The sequence below is a fragment of the Lepidothrix coronata genome, unplaced genomic scaffold (genome assembly GCF_001604755.1).
Source record: "Lepidothrix coronata isolate B3197 unplaced genomic scaffold, Lepidothrix_coronata-1.0 Scaffold63, whole genome shotgun sequence".
NCBI lineage: Eukaryota > Metazoa > Chordata > Aves > Passeriformes > Pipridae > Lepidothrix > Lepidothrix coronata.
In genome coordinates this window covers 1,735,370-1,755,383 of record NW_016690243.1, presented here as the reverse complement: position 1 = coordinate 1,755,383, position 20,014 = coordinate 1,735,370, and the positions used below count along the sequence as shown (strand labels likewise).

The window sequence follows — 20,014 nt, the reverse complement described above, 5'->3', positions numbered from 1 at the left end:
CTTCCTAATGGTATGTGTAGTTCATAATTTGCTTTCTTATTTCCTAATATGTTGCAAATATAATCAAGAGAAAATCCTGTTTCTTTCAACAACGTAATAAGCAGCAAAATTATGGAATAAGCTGCATGTGTGTTGCACAGTCTACTTTACACCTTCAAACCTATAATTCAGCTCTTCAGGATCACTTTTCAGTCCTCCGAGATATTTTCTCCCCTTAAAAAACAAAAAAAAAGAAAATCAAGTTAACATGGGATTAGTAAAAGATGGAGACAAGATAAAAGATTAGGAATATGCCAAAGAAGTATGAAAATTGACCAGCACAACTTGTATATAACTTAAAAGGCATGACAAGGAGAACAAAACAAACAAACCAACCCAAAACCCAAAACAAACAAACAAACAAAAAAAACCCAAAAAGTCTGGAATTATTTTCGGTCTTCTGGAGGAAACAATGTATGTCTGTCTTGGCAGATTGCAGCATATTAGACCCTAAAAGTGCAGCAACTTTATACAGAGAAAAGTTATTTTAGAGGGTTTTAAAAATGTATTAGACCTAGTTCTTCTTTCACTACATTGCCTGTACTTGCGTGATAAATAAAGCAAGCCTACTTCACAGGCAAGAAAGATCAGAAAAAATAATTCTTAAAACAATTTTTACACTTTTAATGTTTCCATAAAGTAGCTTTTCTCCGAAATGCACAGCACAAGTAACCACATTACATGAAAGCATGGTATAAAAGATGCAGATATCTCATGAGTTTCCGAAGATTACTGTGTTAACTCTCAAGAAACTTGGAACATTCTCCCAAGTTACCATGTAATCATATTGAAATTACATTATACTGGACTTTCTTATCCCATACTGCATACTGCTGTTGCATTTAAAGTTCCTCAGGGCAAGGACTGTGTCTGTATCTATTTTGTAAGGTGTTATGCAAACATATGGTGTTGTAATAACTGATAAATAATCATGAGTACACAGTAACCTCAAACTTGGGCTGAGAGATCTTTTATACCTACACTCTTGCTTACTCTAATGTGTTATCCACATATACCTGTGAGCATATGCAGGTGAGCATACATGCACGTGGAAGCACAGGGTACTGGTGTGTACTGGTGAGAGTGGTAAGGATGCTGAGGTAAAATCTGGCTTCAGACCTTTTTCTGGCAATTTTGTACCCCATTAACAGAAAACATTAAACCATTACCTTTACAGACTGTGCACTATCATGCTTCTGTAACTGAGGGAGTAAAATTCTTTTGAATCAAAATTTCAAAAAACAAGTGAATGGTACATTCTAGGCAATTACCTGCTTTTTAAACTGACTGAATTTTTTGCATCAATGGGGGGGAATGAAGTCAGCTCATTTGAAAATAAATAAATTATAGGTTTTATGACTCACATAAAGGAAATGTGTCCTTGGTGATGCTTGTACTTAGCATAAACTACCAAGCAAGCTACATGTATACTCTTTAAACATTTTTTTTTTTAAATTTTTAAACAATAATTAAAAGAATTAAAAATATCTTTCACAATCTCTTCCCCAGCCATGCCTGTTGCAAGGATAGCAGAACCTGTTGTATTCTGCTCACCTGAAAACTTTATCATTGGGTCGTAAAACTGAGAAGTCATGATTTAAATGAAAAGAGACAAATGCTAGTAAAACCGAGATACTATTTTCCTAATTTTCCACTGTTTCTGATGAACACATTTTCCCATAGATTAACAATCAAATGACTACATAGTTCTCTGATTAATTCTGCTAGGAAAGAAAAAGGAGAAGATACATTTCCTCCACAGCACAGATAACTTATTTACTGTAACTGTGCGATAGACCATCCATGACAGTAGTCCTTGCAAAGCTTACCACTCGTGCCTACAGTGGAAAGAGCCAGTAAATCCACATTCAAATGCAGAACTCCTTTGCTCTCATTTCTTCTTTAGCCTGATTCTTATGTTTTCTTCTCAGTGGAGCAGCAAACACACTATTAAAAGCTCAAAAAGGGACTTCTTTGATCCTGGGAGAGAGAGAAAATAAAATGAAAACATTGTCCTACAAAAAACATTATTAAATGATCTCTGTAAAGTTGTGCTTGATTGAAATCTCTGGGGAACAGCCACTTGGGTCTGGGCTGAAGTTCAGTTGCAGGCAGCTGTTCACCGAGGTCCTCTTTCCCTGTTGCAGAGTGTGGTTTTGTTTTGCTAACCTGGCATGCATACCCTGAATCTCTCCCAGGAGGTTTGCTGTATTAGTAAGGTGTGTAGCTGGTCCTTCCCCTGCCTTTACCTCGCACACTCTTCCTCATACTGGGGGGCCCAATCACTTCCATCATCCTCAGAGGCTACTTCTAGAAACTGCACTGAAAATTGGATATTCCCCTACAGCTCTATTTTGGGGAACGGGTAGCAGATCTTCTGTTGTTGCTTAATGATTAAAGAAGAGCAGATAGAGAAATCTTAACAAACTCTAATTCACAGTTGTTCAAGCAGCCTAAAAGCAATTACATCTTTTGGACGATCATTTGTAAGGTGATTCCCTTTATCTGCATCAGCAACAGGGAGTGGAAATCTGTTCAGTCACTCTAACAAATATCCATATTTGGTTACATTGGCCTTTAGATGGCATATGTGACCTGGGAGATAGGAACTGGTATCTGACTCATCACTGGGAAAGTTTGTAGAACTAAATGAAATAATCAGTTTTGTGATTTTGTATTGTTTTGTGTAAGGCATGCTCTGATTAGGTCTTTTTGCATAACTCCCATTGGAACTAATGGAAGCCATATGCACAGGAGAGAAAAATGGACTCATAAAGATATTTTCCTCATCTTAACACTGTGTTATTTGCTTCTCTAGGCACCTTAACAATGAACATGCATTGGATGACAGGAGCACTGCTCAGTGTCGGGTGCAAATGCAAGTGGTTCAGCAGTTAGAAATACAGGTTTGTTACACGGATGTATTATCCTACTATCAACCTATTTACTATCAACCTAAACTAAATTGAATACACTTGCCTTAGTGACTCTAGGTTAAAGCCATATGCTTCTTGCATGAAATTTGTTAATACTAATGAACAAGTGGGATTTTTTATTTAAAGATCTTTCACATTATAAATTATGCAATAATTATCTAACATCAAGATTGTCTGCAGTATTTTGCTTTAACTGAAACACCAATGCCGTTCATCGTGAATGAAAAATGCAGTCCTTGGAGCAAAGACTGGATCCAAGCCATCTTCAGTTCTTGAAACACTGGATCTGGACCCCTCTTCCTTCTTCCCCTTCTGACCTCTGGTGTTTGTCTATGCCATTCTGCAGGATTAAAGAGTAGCAGTACTTCCAGCATGTCAGTGGGCATTTTTCTACAAGCAGAAGGTGTAATGTCAGACCTACTCAAGGAGGGTCCCACACCCAGGACTATGAGGCTCCAGTGCCCTATACATGCTCTAACCATTAGAGGTCACTGCATGTATGTGAACACTCCCTTCTGCTTATGCAAGAAGTGATGAGTACCCCTGGGGTCTCACAGTATTGAGATTACACTTATCAGGCCACCAAGGTTGGGCACAAGCCTCATGAGTGACTGCAGGACACTTACACCACGCCACCCCCTCCTACCCATACAGTAGTCAGAGCGGGGGCATCTCTCAGCAGTCCTGTCCCCTCTTGGGACCAGCCAGAGGAGCTCAAGAGACATAGCAAGGGATTGAGATTTTTGTCTCTGTTACTCGCCGTGTCTGGAGAAAGAAGGATAAACACGTTTCGCCTTTCTCACCTTTTAGCATATTGTCTCACTGTCCTCTTTCATGTAAGAATACTTGTTCTTCTTTCAGCCAAGGCAAACTGTTTGAGTATTTTTTATTTTAACACTGGAAACACAAAACAGCGAGAGGATTGTACAATAATGTACAGAAATTGTCATTTGCCTTAAAATGAAAGATTTTTAAACCCAGGTAAAGCTGCTATTTCTTCTATAATATTCATAGGATAGTGTTAGCTTAATTTGTTTGTTAGGAATTTACGTCACGGCAAATACCATCTCTCTAAAGTGTCACACACATAGTATGAAGCCACACAATATGAAGAAACCCTCTTCGCACCCCCTTGCCTCAAATGTTCTTTAATTGGAGATGCACTGACCAAATTATATCCATAATACTGAAAATATATCCAGTAGTAAAGATCGTTTCCTCTCTTAAAATTACTTACAAGTTGTTTTCCTTAGTCCAGTCTCAGTCTACAGGTGTAACTGTTGAGCAAGAACTCTCTAGAAAGTGGTAATATTAAATACCAAGTGATTCTTATTGCAATTGATGTTGTAATCATATTGTAGGTATCCAGAGCCAAGTCACTAGAATAAAATGTTGAGCATTTCTTCTTGCAACCTAGTTTGTGGGAAAAAAATTCTTTTCATGTTATAAGGTACATTTTCCTCTTTCATGTTCTGCTATTTTTATCCACAAGTTACATATTTCAAACACTTCATCCTCTTTGGTTTTTTTTTGCTTTTAATTTGGTAACTTGTTTGAGTCTGAAACTACCAAGATTTACATACCATATGGTCAGAAAATGGTATAAGTTAGGAAAAAGTAGAGGTTTGAGTAATGAGATGTTTTCTAAAGGCAGTGTAAGGGCTGCTTAAGAACTGTTTACCATTTACAAAGGCTAGGCTGTAATCTAACAGTCCAAGTGAAGATTTAGCTTGCAGTGTGACCAATTATGCCATTTTTTGCTTTGTCTGACTGCTAGTGAAGTAGGGTCCATCAGTTGTAATGAGACCCAGTTCAGTGTCGATGCCGACTTGATGGCAGAGTTCAGCATTTCACACTGCCTAGGCTCTGTCACTCTATTGAATTAGATTGATGATGGCAGATTGCAGGGGGCACTAACTGGACCTCAGTGGGAAAGGATGAAGTGTGTAGTCAATCCTGGCAGGCACTGTGCTTTGAGGACCCTTCACCCCTTCACAGCTGTTGGCACTAGGCCATTGCTAACAGTGTCCACAGGACTTTAAAGAGACTCTATGGGCCTTCTAATTTATGGTCTTAGTAACTTGTTACTGTTGAGGCAACTGTGACCTCAATTCTCTTATTGACAAAAAGATGAAGTGCTATTTGTTTTCTCTGACCTTTTAACATATGAAAGGCTATAAAAGTTTTTTGGTTTTTTTTCTTTCTTTCCATGCCCAAAGTTACATTTCCTCTTAGATAAGTTTTTACTGACACAGACTTTTATATGTAGGAATCATTACACCAAGACAAGCTCCATGATAAGATGTATCACTGCAGTGAAATAGCTGTATCAGTCATTTCTAAAATGCTTCTGATCTCACTCTTTCTTAACAGCTTTCTAAAGAACGTGAACGTCTTCAAGCAATGATGACCCACTTGCACATGCGACCCTCGGAGCCCAAGCCATCTCCAAAACCTGTAAGTGCATATTGCTTTATAAACAGTAAATAGGTCTATGAATGTAGCAGGCTAAGAAAATGAACAATTTAGTGACAGTTAGAAAACAATGAGTGTGATAAAAAATGTGGCAATAGAATGAAAGTAAAATGCAATAGCTTGTCAAATTGTATGTTTCTTTAAAAGTAATGCTATCTTTTACAAAATCTATCCAATCTACACGATAGGCGACACTAAACAAAGTACACCTGTAAGTGTCCAAATCATTGCCTTGAGACTGAAGCTAGAGAGAATATCTTTTTGTGATGTATTTACAGATATTAAAAGAAAATCCACTTTGAAAGATCTGAAGTTCAGTGGCAGTAAAAAGTAAATGTAAAATGAATCTAGGTACTTAGAAAATTTCTCAAATTAGTTACACAAATAGGAGACACAAATAAACAATTTTTATTCTTAAACAACTGAACAAAAACGTTATTTTATTCAGCGAATTGAAAGAATTGTAAACACCAGGGGTTTGCTCCTTTTTTTGTCAGGGCTGCAGTGTTATACATTCACTGTGATTGATGCTGTTGGGGTTTGTACAGATACTGAAAAGTCACTGTTGCTTCCAAATGCTCCACAGCGCTGCATCGGGCCCCAGTTGTGCAGCTGGATCTGCAGTCAGGTTCAAACTCCATTAAACTCAGTGTGGCTTCATATAAGCAAAAGTATTGTCTGATGCAGGTCTAGTGTTGTACTGTCAGGTGTCAGGCATTGCAATACTTAAAATTTACTGTGCTTAGATGCACTGCACTTATACTAGAAGCTGTGTGAAACATGAACTGTTCATTAATGTTAACCATGACAGTAACTTTTGTATGTACAATATGAAGAGGATATACCAGTACTTGAAGATGAAGTGCTGGGGTATTGATGAAAATCTGTGGCTATAAATGTCTAGAAATGTAGGAAGAAGGAACATAATCTGTTTTAAAGAGCACACTTGCATATCATGCCCAGTTAATATTTACGTAGACGGACAGCATGCTCCATCTCTTGTGTTTTCAGCTCCACGTACTTCAAAGAAAATCTTTGTTTGAGGGCACACTTCATAACCTGGTGATGAATGAAAAAAGTGTTGGCATTTCCTTAACCCTTGCCTTTGTGAGAGATGCATTATTTTTGCTTTCATTAGCCTAATTAAATTCAAATTTTTTTGTTTCATTTATCTACTAAGGAAAAGCATTTGGAAACTTAAATTTTAGTATATGTGGGATATATATGAATAAAGCAATCTGAGTGCTTTCTACATTTCAATGCATTGTGAAGTTTTTCTCTCATGCAGGCTTCTCTAGCAATTCAGGTTAGATACCAAATGCTGCTGAACTGTGCGGGAAAAGGTTTTCAGAACACATTTTTACTATTTAATTATTTTAACCCCAGATGATCTTAGTCTATCAAAATTTTGAGAATATTGTTTCTTTAGAGTTTTAAGCCACTGTCTCATTTCAATAAGATTATTTTTCTCATTCCTTCCTATAGTATAATGTAGATAATCACAAGACAGAATAATTGTCTCATAAATCCATCAGGAATCTGCAGCTTGTTCTTTTCCAATTAATTATTCAATCAGTAAATTTTTTAAAACTCCAGCAGCATGGTTACATCTACACTAATAAAGAATTTTCAGCCTATAATCCAAAACAGAACCTGAATGAATAATGTAATTGAAGTATTACATTACATAAACCACACATGAAAGAATTGCTAATTGCGTTTGATGGTGGGCAATTAATACAGAATCTTAGATGAGCGATTTAAAATGAAACCACAGTTTAAAGTTCCCTTTGGAACTAGAGATATCTGAAGTGGTGAGCTGCACTGCTGGCCTCAAATTGGTTTGAAAGAAGAGTGGTCAATACTACTCTCCCCCCCCCCTAAAATTTATACACTGTACAAAAGAAGCTTCAAAATTGATATGATAGTAGAGATTTATGGTCTCATGTGCAGTGGCTCAGTTGAGACGGCCCACACATTTGATAAATATTAATAGCATGAATTTATTACCAAGGAGAAATGAGCTCTGTTGGTTCATCACTGCACCCTTAACAGCTATCAGTACATGAACACAAGGTGCAACCGCACTGTCTATTATATGACCCCATTTACTCTCTGAATGGTACTTCATTAAATGGTACCTTTTGGCCATGCTATGGATGGATGAAAATCAAAGTTATCAAGGCTGCGAGTCCTGAATAATGAGTTTCACCCAACCTTGAATATATTCAGATGAGCTGAGGTGGCTAAGTGCTCATCCTGGGTTTTACATGCTTTTCTTTAGTTAATAATAAATTCTATTTTATCAGTTCATGATTGCATGCCTACAAACATGTTATGCTTATTATTGCCAGCTGGTAGAATAAGTTACCGTAACATTGTAAACATAGTAGTTTGCATCCATACAGATTGAGTATTTCTGCAGCTTTTGTAATTTTTAATGTGTCTATAAAGTGTATTGTAGCTACATGCTATTGCTGTGCCAGAAGTTTTACTGTTTTATGGTTTTTCATTTTGCATTTTCTTGTTGGCAAATAGATAAGTTAAAGAATCTCTCAATGAAATGCTGTGGAAGAAAACTTTTTTTTTTTCTAATTTGTATGCTTGTTTGTAAAAGGAAATTATTATAAAAATCAAATGCACTTTTAAAAGCTTTGATATTAAAAAACAAAAGTTAACAATTCAGAGTTAAGAAAGGTATATGTCACTTAAATCTTCCTTCATCTCTCAGACTCTTCAAAAATGCTTCTTTTTGCCACAGACAAGCTTAAACTCTGAGCTTTGTGAATGTATTAAATAAAGCATTTGGTAGCATTATCTGAGCTTTTTTTATGTACGTAACAAAGAATTCCCATTCCAGTCTGCTGGCTTAGAGTAGGAACAGAAGAACAGTCTGTGGTTTATTGGGAACAGATGCACTTGGGGATGCCTTCAGGGTGCCAGTCGTTATTATTAGACTGCTAATGTGCTTCTTCTGGCTGCTGCCCAAGAAAGGAGAACAATTAGCTGGCATATGTTAATTTTTGTTTCCCTAACAAATCTCTCTACTGACTAAATGTGTAAAACAAATCCACAAAGAAAGATCAATCAATGCTGTACACATCATTTTCTCCCCATTAAAAAGAGGTTTATCTTAAGAAGTGTATTTCGGATTTAAAAAGGCAGGTGTTACTAAATTATACACAAACCCCAAATTTTCGATATTTACCCCCTTGCAGTTGCTCCATACAGATGAAGAACAATTAATATTATTTTCCTGCTCAGCTCTATAAATTACTGTATAAAGTGAAAATGACTACAGGTTACCCCTTATGAGTATCATTTAAGTATATGGAAGCAATCTTTTTATGTGCTGCCCTGAGTATAAATTCTGCTAATTGGATGTTATTTATGACAAAAGATGTACGGTAAATATGACTGAGGTAATATGAGTTTTTGATAATGAGGAACAGGGCCTTCCTGAGGGGAGTAATGAAGGGCACACTGTTAAACAGCTTGCATACATTCACACCTTTTTTTCCTTTTTTTTACCCTGACACCCACTTTCCAGGGTAGATCAGCAATAAGTGACACTGTAATCATAAATTGAAAATGATACTTCCAGAGGAATTGGCAAACTTGACATTTCATTATATTTGTTAACACATGCCACAAATGATTGTTAGTGAGGAAATTCCATTTCCCTCTCTCCATCTCCAATCAGATTTAATTTGAAAATTTTCAGCCTCCTCCGGCTAATTTGCAATTAAGACAATTTTGTTTGAATATGTAGTAATGTCATTACCATTCCACCAAATTAGCAAGGAGACTAAAGGTCAGTGTAAAATTTTCCAGCTGGCTGGAGCCTCTCAGCTGAGATTTGGGACCGGGGAAAAAAAAATACAAAACTCTGGCAGCATCAGAACTGCAACTTATTTTAAGTCTTGTTTGTATGAATACTAACATCTTTTATTGCATTTATTGTTGTTATTTTTGTTTCACCAGGAGCTAGATCTGTTTTACAACAGACCTAAATAGTCACCAGCTAGTTTCTATTGCAGACAAACATACTTTCTATGAAGTCTAGTAGTACTAGAAGGAGTTAGTCCTCAGTAACATTGCAGCAGATTATTAGATAACCTCTAACAGCATCCTCTAATTAGAGTTCTTATGATACAATTTCATCCTGTAATTAGTTGAGATTGGCTGCTTCCTTTTGCAGCTTATTAGTGGCAACACAGCTGTAGAAGTGAATCCACTCTCATTTGTCAAACCTTTTTAAGTTGGGGTTTTTTGGGGGGTTTTTTTGTTGGTTTTTTTTTTTAATTTATTTTCTCTCTACTTCTTCTTTCCTTTTGGGTTTCTGCAGCTCAATTTGGTGTCTAGTGTCACCATGTCTAAGAACATGTTGGAGGCATCCCCACAGAGCTTACCTCAAACTCCCACAACACCAACGGCCCCAGTCACCCCAATTACCCAGGGACCTTCTGTAATCACCCCAGCCAGTGTACCCAATGTGGGAGCCATTCGAAGAAGGCATTCAGACAAATACAACATTCCCATGTCATCAGGTAGGACACTTTGGATCAATACTTTTATTTTGATATTCCCTAAATTTGTGCTGTTAAGTATTAAAATATTGCAGAGGTAAATTGAGGCTGTCAGAGAGGTATTTAATGCAGATGATATAAATTGAATTTTTTTTAAAATCCAGATTTTTTTCAATTATTAAAAAGAAATAAAAAACTGAAAGAAAAAGAAGCTCTGAAGCAGTCTTGGTTTAGCACATGTTAATACTGCATACGTGAAAAGGATTGGTATTGATGATGATATATACTCCTTTAGCTGCCATCAGCCTGTGCTAACTGTCTTTAACTCTGTATGTGCATGTTAGTGTACGGCCAGCCAGAGAAAAATCCTACAAAGAAATGTTTTAGATGGGAAATAAGAGAGAGCAGGGAGGGAAGGAGAAGGCTGACCATCAGCGTAGCTCCATGTAAGAAAATACTCAGTTTGCACATTTTAAAATAGTCTTGCTGCTGGCAGCATGCCGGATGGCTGGCTACGCCCCTGCTGGTGTACACTGAGCGACCAACTGAGGCATGCTTCGTTTGCACTTTTACGTTGAGGAGCGCAGAAAGACTTCTGAGCCTTCCTGAGTAAATAGTTCCTTTGAAAATTGTTGTGAGCACACAGGAAACAATGTTATCAATCATAATACACAACACAGGCTGCTAATAACATTAACATACAGTTTGTATGGTTTTATTTTGCAGAAATTGCCCCAAACTATGAATTTTATAAAAATGCAGATGTCAGACCTCCATTTACTTATGCAACTCTCATAAGGCAGGTAAGTAGAGAGAAAATAAGGTTTGCCTGATTAAATTAAAATTCATTAATGCTTAAAGTAAGGCTTGGTTGAGAAAGTGTCATCCAATCTAGTTAGTAAACCATTATTTTATGTCACTATGTATCTTGTCTCATTTCAGGCTATCATGGAATCGAGTGACAGGCAGTTAACACTTAATGAAATTTACAGCTGGTTTACACGGACATTTGCTTACTTCAGGCGTAATGCAGCAACTTGGAAGGTAACTTCTTTGCTGGCAGTTTAAAGATGCCTAGCGCAGCCCTGTACAGACAGCACAAGGAACATTTATTTACATGACATAAGCAGATTAGTATCTGCTTCCCCTCTTTTTAACCTGCCTCTTGAATGGAATGAATTCCCTCTCTCAAAATGACAAGTGAAAGAATAATTTTGCCTCTGATACAGTTTTCTAATTTGGTGCAATTAATAGCTGAGGCTTGGCAGAGAAATGAGGGCCTGACACACTAATTACAGTGTGAGCACTCAATCATCAACACCTTTGTTAGTCGCACTATATTACTTTTTCTCTTGCATATTATTGGCTAATTAGTTTGAAAAATGTCTGTTTGCCTTGTGCAACAAATGGAGGCTGTAGGTTTTGTCTTGGTCTGTACCTCATCATACAGACTGAAGCTGCCACAGGAGTGAGGGCCATGGCTACTCAGCTGGAACTAAAAGAAAGTAAAGTGAATATTATCCTGTCAGAACATAAATGCAGTTTATTTACTTAGACAAAAGGGTTCATCTATATCCCTGTCCAAACAACTTCATTGTCTGGATCCTACAAGGAGCTAAAAAAATGTTAGTTCTGTGCATCTATTTTTGGAAAAAGAGCAACGTCTGGAAAGATAAGGGCACTCAGCACAGACTAAGTGAACTGTTTTATTTTCATTTCAAAAAGCAGTCAGAAACATCAATTAGCCACAAGCCATTTGGTACAAAAGGGGGAAAATGTTTGTAGCTGAGAAGAATAGAGGCAGCAAAGCACTCATCAGCATACTAAGAATTTTAGACTGTGAGATATGCTAAAGTGAATTAATTTGGATTTAAAATGCAAATTAATCTGGCAAGTGATTACAGATATATGGGTGTGAAGCTCACAATGCTTTTAATTTACAAAATGTTTAGATGTTATTAGTTGCTACAGTACGTGGTACTGTACTGTAAATGAATGTAATTGTTTTATTTATGCATGGTTACTTGATATGTATTTTATAAGATGAAATGTCAGAGGTAATCTGTAGAAAATATGTTTTAGAGCTTTTTCAGTAAGTAATATTTATGTTGAAGATTTACATTTTCTTTTGTTACTCATTAGAGAATGCAGTGAATGCTCCATCATTTGATTTACTGAAAGAAATTTTAAAAGAAATGAAAGGTGATTTAATATCTTAGCTTGGTCTCATCTCCACAGCTCGGGGATCCAGCAAAACTCATTCTGAACAGCTTATTAGTTCTAACTATATCGCATGCATAATAAAACTGCTCATTTGCTCATTAATATTAAAATTATCATATTCAGAGCCATGGGCATTAAGATCAATCAAATCCTTGGATTTCAGGTCAGATGCTAGATCTGCTTATGCTTCCCCCCCCCTTTTTTATTTTAAGAATTCTTTTCTTAAAGCAAGCCAGAAGCTTGTCTTTGTGCAAATAGAAAGAAATCTTCATCAAAATTACTTTGGTTTATATTCGTAAAATAAGAATTAGGTCATTACTGACTGTACTCGATAGCTATATGCCAGTTTACCTTGACAGGAAGAAATATTTGCTTGGATTTATAATTTGATTTATGGGAAATATTCAAAGTAAATTATGCTGTCTACTGTATGTTTATTATAGTTTAAATTTTAAGAATTACTTAATTTGATTTAAAAATGTTAATTTTGCATAATTACTCTAATACAAAGCAGCCAACCACATCTGTTTGCATAGTTGTGGTAAAGAAAATGCACATTCAGGTTATAGGGAAGACTTTTTATTCAGTTTCTGTCTAACATTAAAAAAAAAAAGTGCCAAACTTTAGTGAGAAAACCTTTTTAAAAAGCCTAAGTATGTCCTATTGTGCAGGGACAGTATTGCAAAGTAACTTGCATATGTCATCTAATAATACAGAATAAACAAACTCTGTCATTTCGTTATTATAGGGATGAAAAGAATGCCTTTGAGCTTATTTGCATAAAGCTTTGTGCAAAATTAACACTTGTCACTGTAGCCTTTTTAGCATTTTAATACCTCAAGCAGGACTGGTTCCTTTGGACATTTCAACCATCCCCAAGTGCTTGATCAGGGACACAACAGAGCTGACCTAATTGTTCTGGCATTTTCAAAGATACTGTAATTTGTACAGATATTGCAATTTAGACCAGTTCAATGAAAGGAAGGTTTTGACACAGCTATTATTAAAATAGCTTGGAAGGTTCTGTTATCACAAAGTTCAAACTGCAGATTCCAGTAATTTGTGAGTTTGGGGTTTACAATATTATACATATTTTGAATTTAATTCTTAAACTAAATTGAGATTTTCACTGTGATTTAGAATAAGAAGATTAACAAAGTATACCGATAGGCTGCCTTCTTAAACAGTATTAATTTTACTACCTTTTCCCCCTTTTGTGTCTGATTTAGAATGCAGTGCGTCATAATCTTAGCCTGCACAAGTGTTTTGTTCGAGTCGAAAATGTGAAAGGAGCAGTATGGACAGTGGATGAAGTAGAGTACCAGAAGCGAAGGTCACAAAAGATAACAGGGTACGTTGGTGTTTGGTTTTGTTCAACTGAGTTGTTCTGTTATTTTGTAACCTGAGTGAGTCCTCTGTGTACTACAACCTGACAGACAAAGCGGGCACTTATGTGGAGAATACATAGCAAGCTAATAGCTATGCTAGTGCATTCTCTTCAGTGAGCTAACATTTATTTCATTTTTGTGGTAAACACTATTTTCTGTACGTTCCTTGCCTGCCTGACTTCCCAATATAGTTTGCTGCAAGGAAAGTGATAATGGTTTTTTCCGTGTTTCACCATATGTTTGTCATTTTAATTCCATCTACCGTAAGTTCTCCTACTATATATTAAAAATAGCCCTCTGTACATATGTTGCCCATGTGTTAAGAGTTTCATATGTGCTTCTTTTTACTGTAAACCTTTGACAGAAGTGGGAGTCGTTCAAGGTCATTTTCGAATATAGGTATCATACACTACAGTACTGACCTCAAAAATATCTTCTTGATGAGGGTAGTATTCATGAGAAGCCTTCACAGGAGGACCTTTGGCATGCTTACTGCCCTACTTTCAAATTAATCCCATGTCAGTGTGACTGGTTCTGTGGATGCTTTTTATTCCTTGAGAGTATATAATTAGTTTTGATAAAACCATTCAGATAAAACCAAAGGTGCAGAGACAAGAGCTAGAGGTTTTTCTTTGCAGGAAGGTATTCTATTTCTGTAATGCATCTGTTTGTAGACAGTGGCCTAGCTGACCTCTGGAGTCATCCTCTGCACTAATTTTATTGAAAATATATAGTGATCTAGCATATGGTATTTAATCTGATTTAAATATGGTGTGTTTGATTTGCTGGAAACTAATTAATCTACTGTATTGTTCATTTGCAGTTATTTATACATTATTGTACCCTCATATTTTCTTGGTAGGGAAAAGTAAGATCTTTTTTATTTGATACCTTTGTGTAGTTATATGGAATGTATACAACTGTGTACGCATGTTAGTTCAGAAAACTAAAACAAATGTTGCAGCAAGGGTGGCAGAGGCAGGTGTTGTACAAAGTTTAAAGCTATTTCTGTTAAATTCTTTCAGTGAGATCAGAACCTTTATGAGTCACTATGGCCCGGCTGTCAGAGCAAATTTCCACGTGGGCCTAATTATAACAAGACTTTTGCTTTTCTGATGCAAGTAAATCAATGTGTTCTAGTGGGTTGAGCCCCTTTCACCCCCAATTTCATTTTTGCTGTCTAAACTCTGGTCATCTGAGCTGACAAACCCATCCATTAACCCAATGAGCCACCCAGGATGTCTGCCTGTTTTTTAAACTTTGAAAAATCATTTATTTTCAGAAGCCCAACATTAGTGAAAAACATACCCACCAGCTTAGGCTATGGAGCAGCTCTTAATGCAAGCTTGCAGGTAAAAAATACTAAACTATTCTTTCTTTGCTAACAGTAAATATGTGTGACATATTTAATTTCTGCTTATACTTTGGTATAGAGTTACCTATTTTTATGTTTATGTGGACCTGATGGTCATTCTAAATAGTTGGGTTTATCATCCGAGTAAGTTGTATTACCTAGCACTGCAAGTACTAGTTCTTATTCATTCTACTTTTGATGTGAAGAAGCAAGAAGGACACCCTGTGGCAAAATCTGGAACACTCAGTTTTGCTGCAAATGTTAGATTGATAGAAGCTTTTGCAAATGCATGTGGATATGCATTAATATTTATCCAAGCTGTCATAAATGATTTCACATCATAGTGTTGGGAACATGGTGCTCATGGCAAAAACTTTAAAGTTTAATTATAATATATAATTTTTATGCAGAAGAGGCAAATGTCAGGACTTTTTTATTTTGAGGTAAGTTCTGGTCATTTTTTAAAGTATAGCAGCTGCCTGCATTATAAAGGAGCCATACATTGTGTGGAAGGGCAAAGGGGTTAAGTGTAATTCAGAGTCAAAAAATGATATAAAACTAGAAAATGCCATGAATATCAGAACATAGTTAATAATGGAAAATAATGAAACCTAAGTAAGAGAAATTGCAAACCAGAAGTAGAAATGCTGTTATATTCAGAATGTGAAAATAATTGGAAATGCACGAAATCCTTCTGACCACCTCTACAACTACTCAAAATGAGCTGCTCTGTGTGTGTATATTTCTAAATGTTCATACATGTATGAGTGCTTTGTATATATATGGAGTAATCATTTTGTTTTTACTCTTCATTTTGGTAGGCTGCACTGGCAGAGAGTAGTTTACCATTGCTTAGTAACCCAGGACTGATAAATAACGCATCCAGTGGCTTACTGCAGGCAGTCCATGAAGATCTCAATGGTTCACTGGATCACATTGACAGTAATGGAAATAGCAGTCCAGGCTGCTCTCCTCAGCCTCACATGTAAGTCCACTTAGCTTCCTTTCAAGAAAAAATGCCTTAGTCTAAGACACAATATTACTCAAAACCGCTTTGAAAGATGGTAAGTGAAATGTCTGGAGCTATATATTTGAAACTAAACATTTATATTAAAACATTTAAATAGATGTGTCTTCATTTACTTTGTAGTAAGATTGGTATAAGCTCTTTTTTTTGCCTTTCTTTTTTAAACCTCATCATCTTGCTTGCAAGCATTGAACATAATGATCTCTGTGGTCATTTTCACAGCCTGGTTTGTAAGGTGTAGTGAGAATGTTCACATTCGAATTAGTTCTAATTTTAACTATGAGTCTCTAAACCATTTATGAACTGTAGTAGAGATATTGCTCATTTATATAAACCATAAAATGCAAACTTTAACTGTTGCCCGCAGTTTACATAGAAGCCAGTAAAGTGTAACTTTTTGCCTGTCATATAAATCAGTGTAATTACATATTCAAGTTTAATTACTGGTGCGTCTGTATTGGCAAGGTTTATATGTTATATTTTATGCAAGACTACGATTCCTATTAATATTTAGCAGCTAACTATATCATTAATTACTCTAAAATCTTTCCCCTACCATCTTTTTAATGGAGCTGAGAGAGTGGAAGTATTAAAAATTGATGTATTGTGGATTTCAGAAATGTGTCTGAAGCTTTAGGAATGCCTGGCCTTAATCAGTGGTGTCAAACATGGCAGTTTCTTGTTTACTAAATAGTAAAACATGTATCTTGGAGGTATTGTTTCCTAGGTTATTTATATAATAATTAGCAGTGTGATAGCTAAGGAGACTTAGTTTTAAGTTTACTGTAGAATGATTTTTAATGTGTATCTATAATTATGGTATCTCTCCCTTTTTTTTATGTTTAAAAAAGCTGATCTCATTTGCCTTTTTTCATTCCATTTTCTCTTTCACATTTTAAATGCTCATTTTAATTTCTAGAGTGGGATATTTAGCAGTAACAGTAATTTAGAGCAGACTCCCTTTTTACTTATGCTCTGGTGTGCAAAGAATCCATTTTGATCTGACCTTTTTTTAGGGGAAATATTTTACCAATTTTTTCTTCTTTTGTTTGGTATGTTAATATATCTGTGCTCACACAGAAATGTTTATTGTCATGCATTTAATTGTTTTATTGTACATTTGTTCTACTTGCCTTTGAAAATAATACACTGTGAACATTCATGTATTTTATCAGGTTCCAAACCATTACTTTTTCAAAATGGAAAAATTTGTCTTTTGGAAGTGTCTTTAGATGTATTAAATAATACAAAAGAAGTAATAAAACTTGAAGTAGAAAGAACATGAATATATGCTCCTGAGAGTAACACTACTTTAAAACAAGTAAAGTGAGCAATCAGACAAAAGTTTTTATATCCCATGCTTTATGCTATCAACCATGCAGTGGGTAGCTTGAGGCCTTTTACTTTTAGCAGTTCTCCTGAGTATGCTAATGCTCTCTTCCTGTATAAAATGCCAAGACAATAAAACTTTAAAGAGCAAACAAGAGTTAGATCATGTGTGTTAAAAACAGCTACTTTACAGAAAAGAATGACACTTGCTATTAAAGTTGTTTTGTAAGTGTTTGGCAGATCTGTTTACATATCTTATGTACCGTCAGCCATTCTGCTGGATAAACTGAGATATCTGTGCATATGATTATGTAGATATGACTACATTGATAGCTGTGTTTACGGCTAAAATACTGCATATTGTAGCAGTTCTTGCCTATAAAAAAGGCAAATACACAGAGTTACACCGTAACTCAAGATTCAGCCTTCCTCTTTCATTTTTATGATATGCCATTTGTCAAAAGATGTAGTTTCAGGACTTACTGTGGTGACTCTTCTGAAATTTGTAAGGACGTGTTGCTCAGTTCTTTAAAATTGAAGCAACAGTAAATGCCCTGAGATACCACTGGAGAAAGAGCCCGTGCTCATTCATGCCTTGTACCAAACAGTGCATGATCACTGAGCTTCTGTGAGACTATGAGCTGTTAGGCAAAATATACAGGCTATGACTAGATACCTGCTCACTTGTGACATTTTTACCTTTTCTTTGCTAAGGCAAAAAGGGAATGAATGCAATCTGCAAGGAAAAGTCAAGAAAGGGAGAGGTCTGTGTGGGAGGCAGAGGACCAAGGAAGAAAAGAGGCCTCTTCCTTGCCTGTATGACCACATTGGTCAAGGCTCCTCGTTTTTATTAAAGAGCATTACTTAAGAAAATGACAATATAGGGAGAGCAAGATGGAGGTAAACATAGGGACAATAGGGAGAGCAAGAGTATGGCAAACAATGAAGACACAAATTTTGCATTACCTACACAGATTACATAATACCATTTTTTTAAATGAAAAATAGTTAATAAACTAGTAAAAAAAATGGATTTTACTGACACAAGCACCAACTTACTTTTAGCCTCCTGAGAAGGTTCATCCAGGAACTCTGGATGTTTCTCCCCTAGAGAAGTGTTCTGGTTGCGTGATAATTGCTGTACTCACCTATGAATTTGGGGGCTCTATTAATCTCCAAGTAGATTAAACCTCCATCTCCTGATTCCCAGGAGGCTGTACTAGCCATGACACCAGGTATATGCTGAGCAATTACGTTGCCTGCCATCTTGTAGCTGGCACACAGCCAGGAACAATGGAGCATGGTATTAGAGAAAGAAGCAAGAGGTTATGCACAATTTAGAGATCACAGCAGTCATCTGGGAAGGTGCAGAATTTGGATTCTAGACAAGCTTTCATGGCAAGATATTTGTTTAATATTAGAGCATCGGCAGGAAATGTGAGAAGAGTCCCAGTGACAGTGTCAAAACCGAGCACGTCAGTTAAGCATTAGGTTGTTAAAATTGTACTGAATATTGTTTTATCAGATAAATGTATGATAGCAAAATTTTCCTATTTTGAGATGTTCATACTGATGTTTTTAGCATAAATGCATCTTTTTATAAACATAACGAATATTGTGTGTGTGTGCAGAAGTCAGTATTTCCATGCTTGAGAATGGGAACATCATCAGAAACATTGATTTCTGTTGCTGTGGTACCTTAGCTACTGAGTGTCAGAGAGTGGGGAAATTATTCCAGTCTTTGAACCTAATACTTCACATCTGGTTTTTGAAAGAGGATAGTAAGAGCAGTTAAATCATCAACTTACCCATCTGCGACCAGGTGTCTTAACATAGGTGGGCAAATCAAGTTGCTTAGACAATAGTTTCTGTTCACTGACTAAAGAAAGACAGTAGGTCTATAACTTCAAGTAACTGTATCACATTTAAGTGCTTGTTAAGTGCAGCGAGTTCCAGCCAGAGTATTTAGGGCACTTTAAAAGCTTTAAAATTTTGGCCTCGGGTAATGAAATATAATCCGCTCCATTTCTTATGCTTTTTGAACATTTAAAAATACTGCAGTAAGTTGTAGGTGATCAGGATAACCATGGCCTGGTAGTTGGGGTAACTCTTGTATTAATAATTACATAAAGCATCTGAAATTTTATGCTGTGTGTGCCTTCCAGTTTCCTTTCTCTGTCTAATGAAAGATGGTAATTCCATGATCCAGTATGCAGCATATCACTAGTGGGATCTTAAATCCTAGGTTTACTTTCTGTGTTTCAGCAGTATTAAATTCAAGTTCTGTCTTTGACTAATCTTCAAGTCCAATTCCTGGTATGTAGGCACTGCATCCTTGACATAAATCTTCACTGAGAAAATATGTTACTTATTGTGGCCATATATATTCTATTCAAAATTTTAATTTCTTCTGAGTTGTCAACAATCAGTGTCAGATACTTGTATTTTAATTTAAGTCAATGCTTAAGACTGTTTCTTCCTTAATTTTTTTCAGTGTGGAATACTTCTCCAAAATTACTATGAGTTATAGCTGATAAGCAACAGGTTTCAAAGTGACAAATACAACTGAAGATACTTTATACATAAAAATTCATTGTTGATGTGAAATGAGTTGCTGCTAGTCTTGCATAACAATTGTACATGGAATGTAGTTGGAAGTTCCACAGTACACACCTTTGTATAAATGCAGACTTCCAAAGTAAGAAAAAAGAAAC

At 36.1% G+C, this 20,014-nt stretch overlaps 1 protein-coding gene across 8 annotated transcripts in view; it reads left to right on the top strand.

The window, feature by feature from the left end:
• FOXP2 (forkhead box P2) overlaps positions 1-20,014 on the top strand; it is a 411,711-nt gene that overhangs the window by 369,083 nt on the left and 22,614 nt on the right. For 7 of the 8 annotated variants that reach the window (XM_017817863.1, XM_017817866.1, XM_017817865.1 and 4 more), the window contains 8 exons: positions 2,858-2,945; positions 5,349-5,432; positions 9,799-10,000; positions 10,706-10,782; positions 10,922-11,023; positions 13,432-13,553; positions 14,873-14,942; positions 15,766-15,929. In XM_017817863.1, coding sequence (XP_017673352.1) covers positions 2,858-2,945; positions 5,349-5,432; positions 9,799-10,000; positions 10,706-10,782; positions 10,922-11,023; positions 13,432-13,553; positions 14,873-14,942; positions 15,766-15,929 — 909 coding nt within the window. Of the gene's footprint in view, positions 1-2,857; positions 2,946-5,348; positions 5,433-9,798; positions 10,001-10,705; positions 10,783-10,921; positions 11,024-13,431; positions 13,554-14,872; positions 14,943-15,765; positions 15,930-20,014 lie in introns of those variants that run through there. The other variant, XM_017817871.1, reaches the window with a different exon arrangement.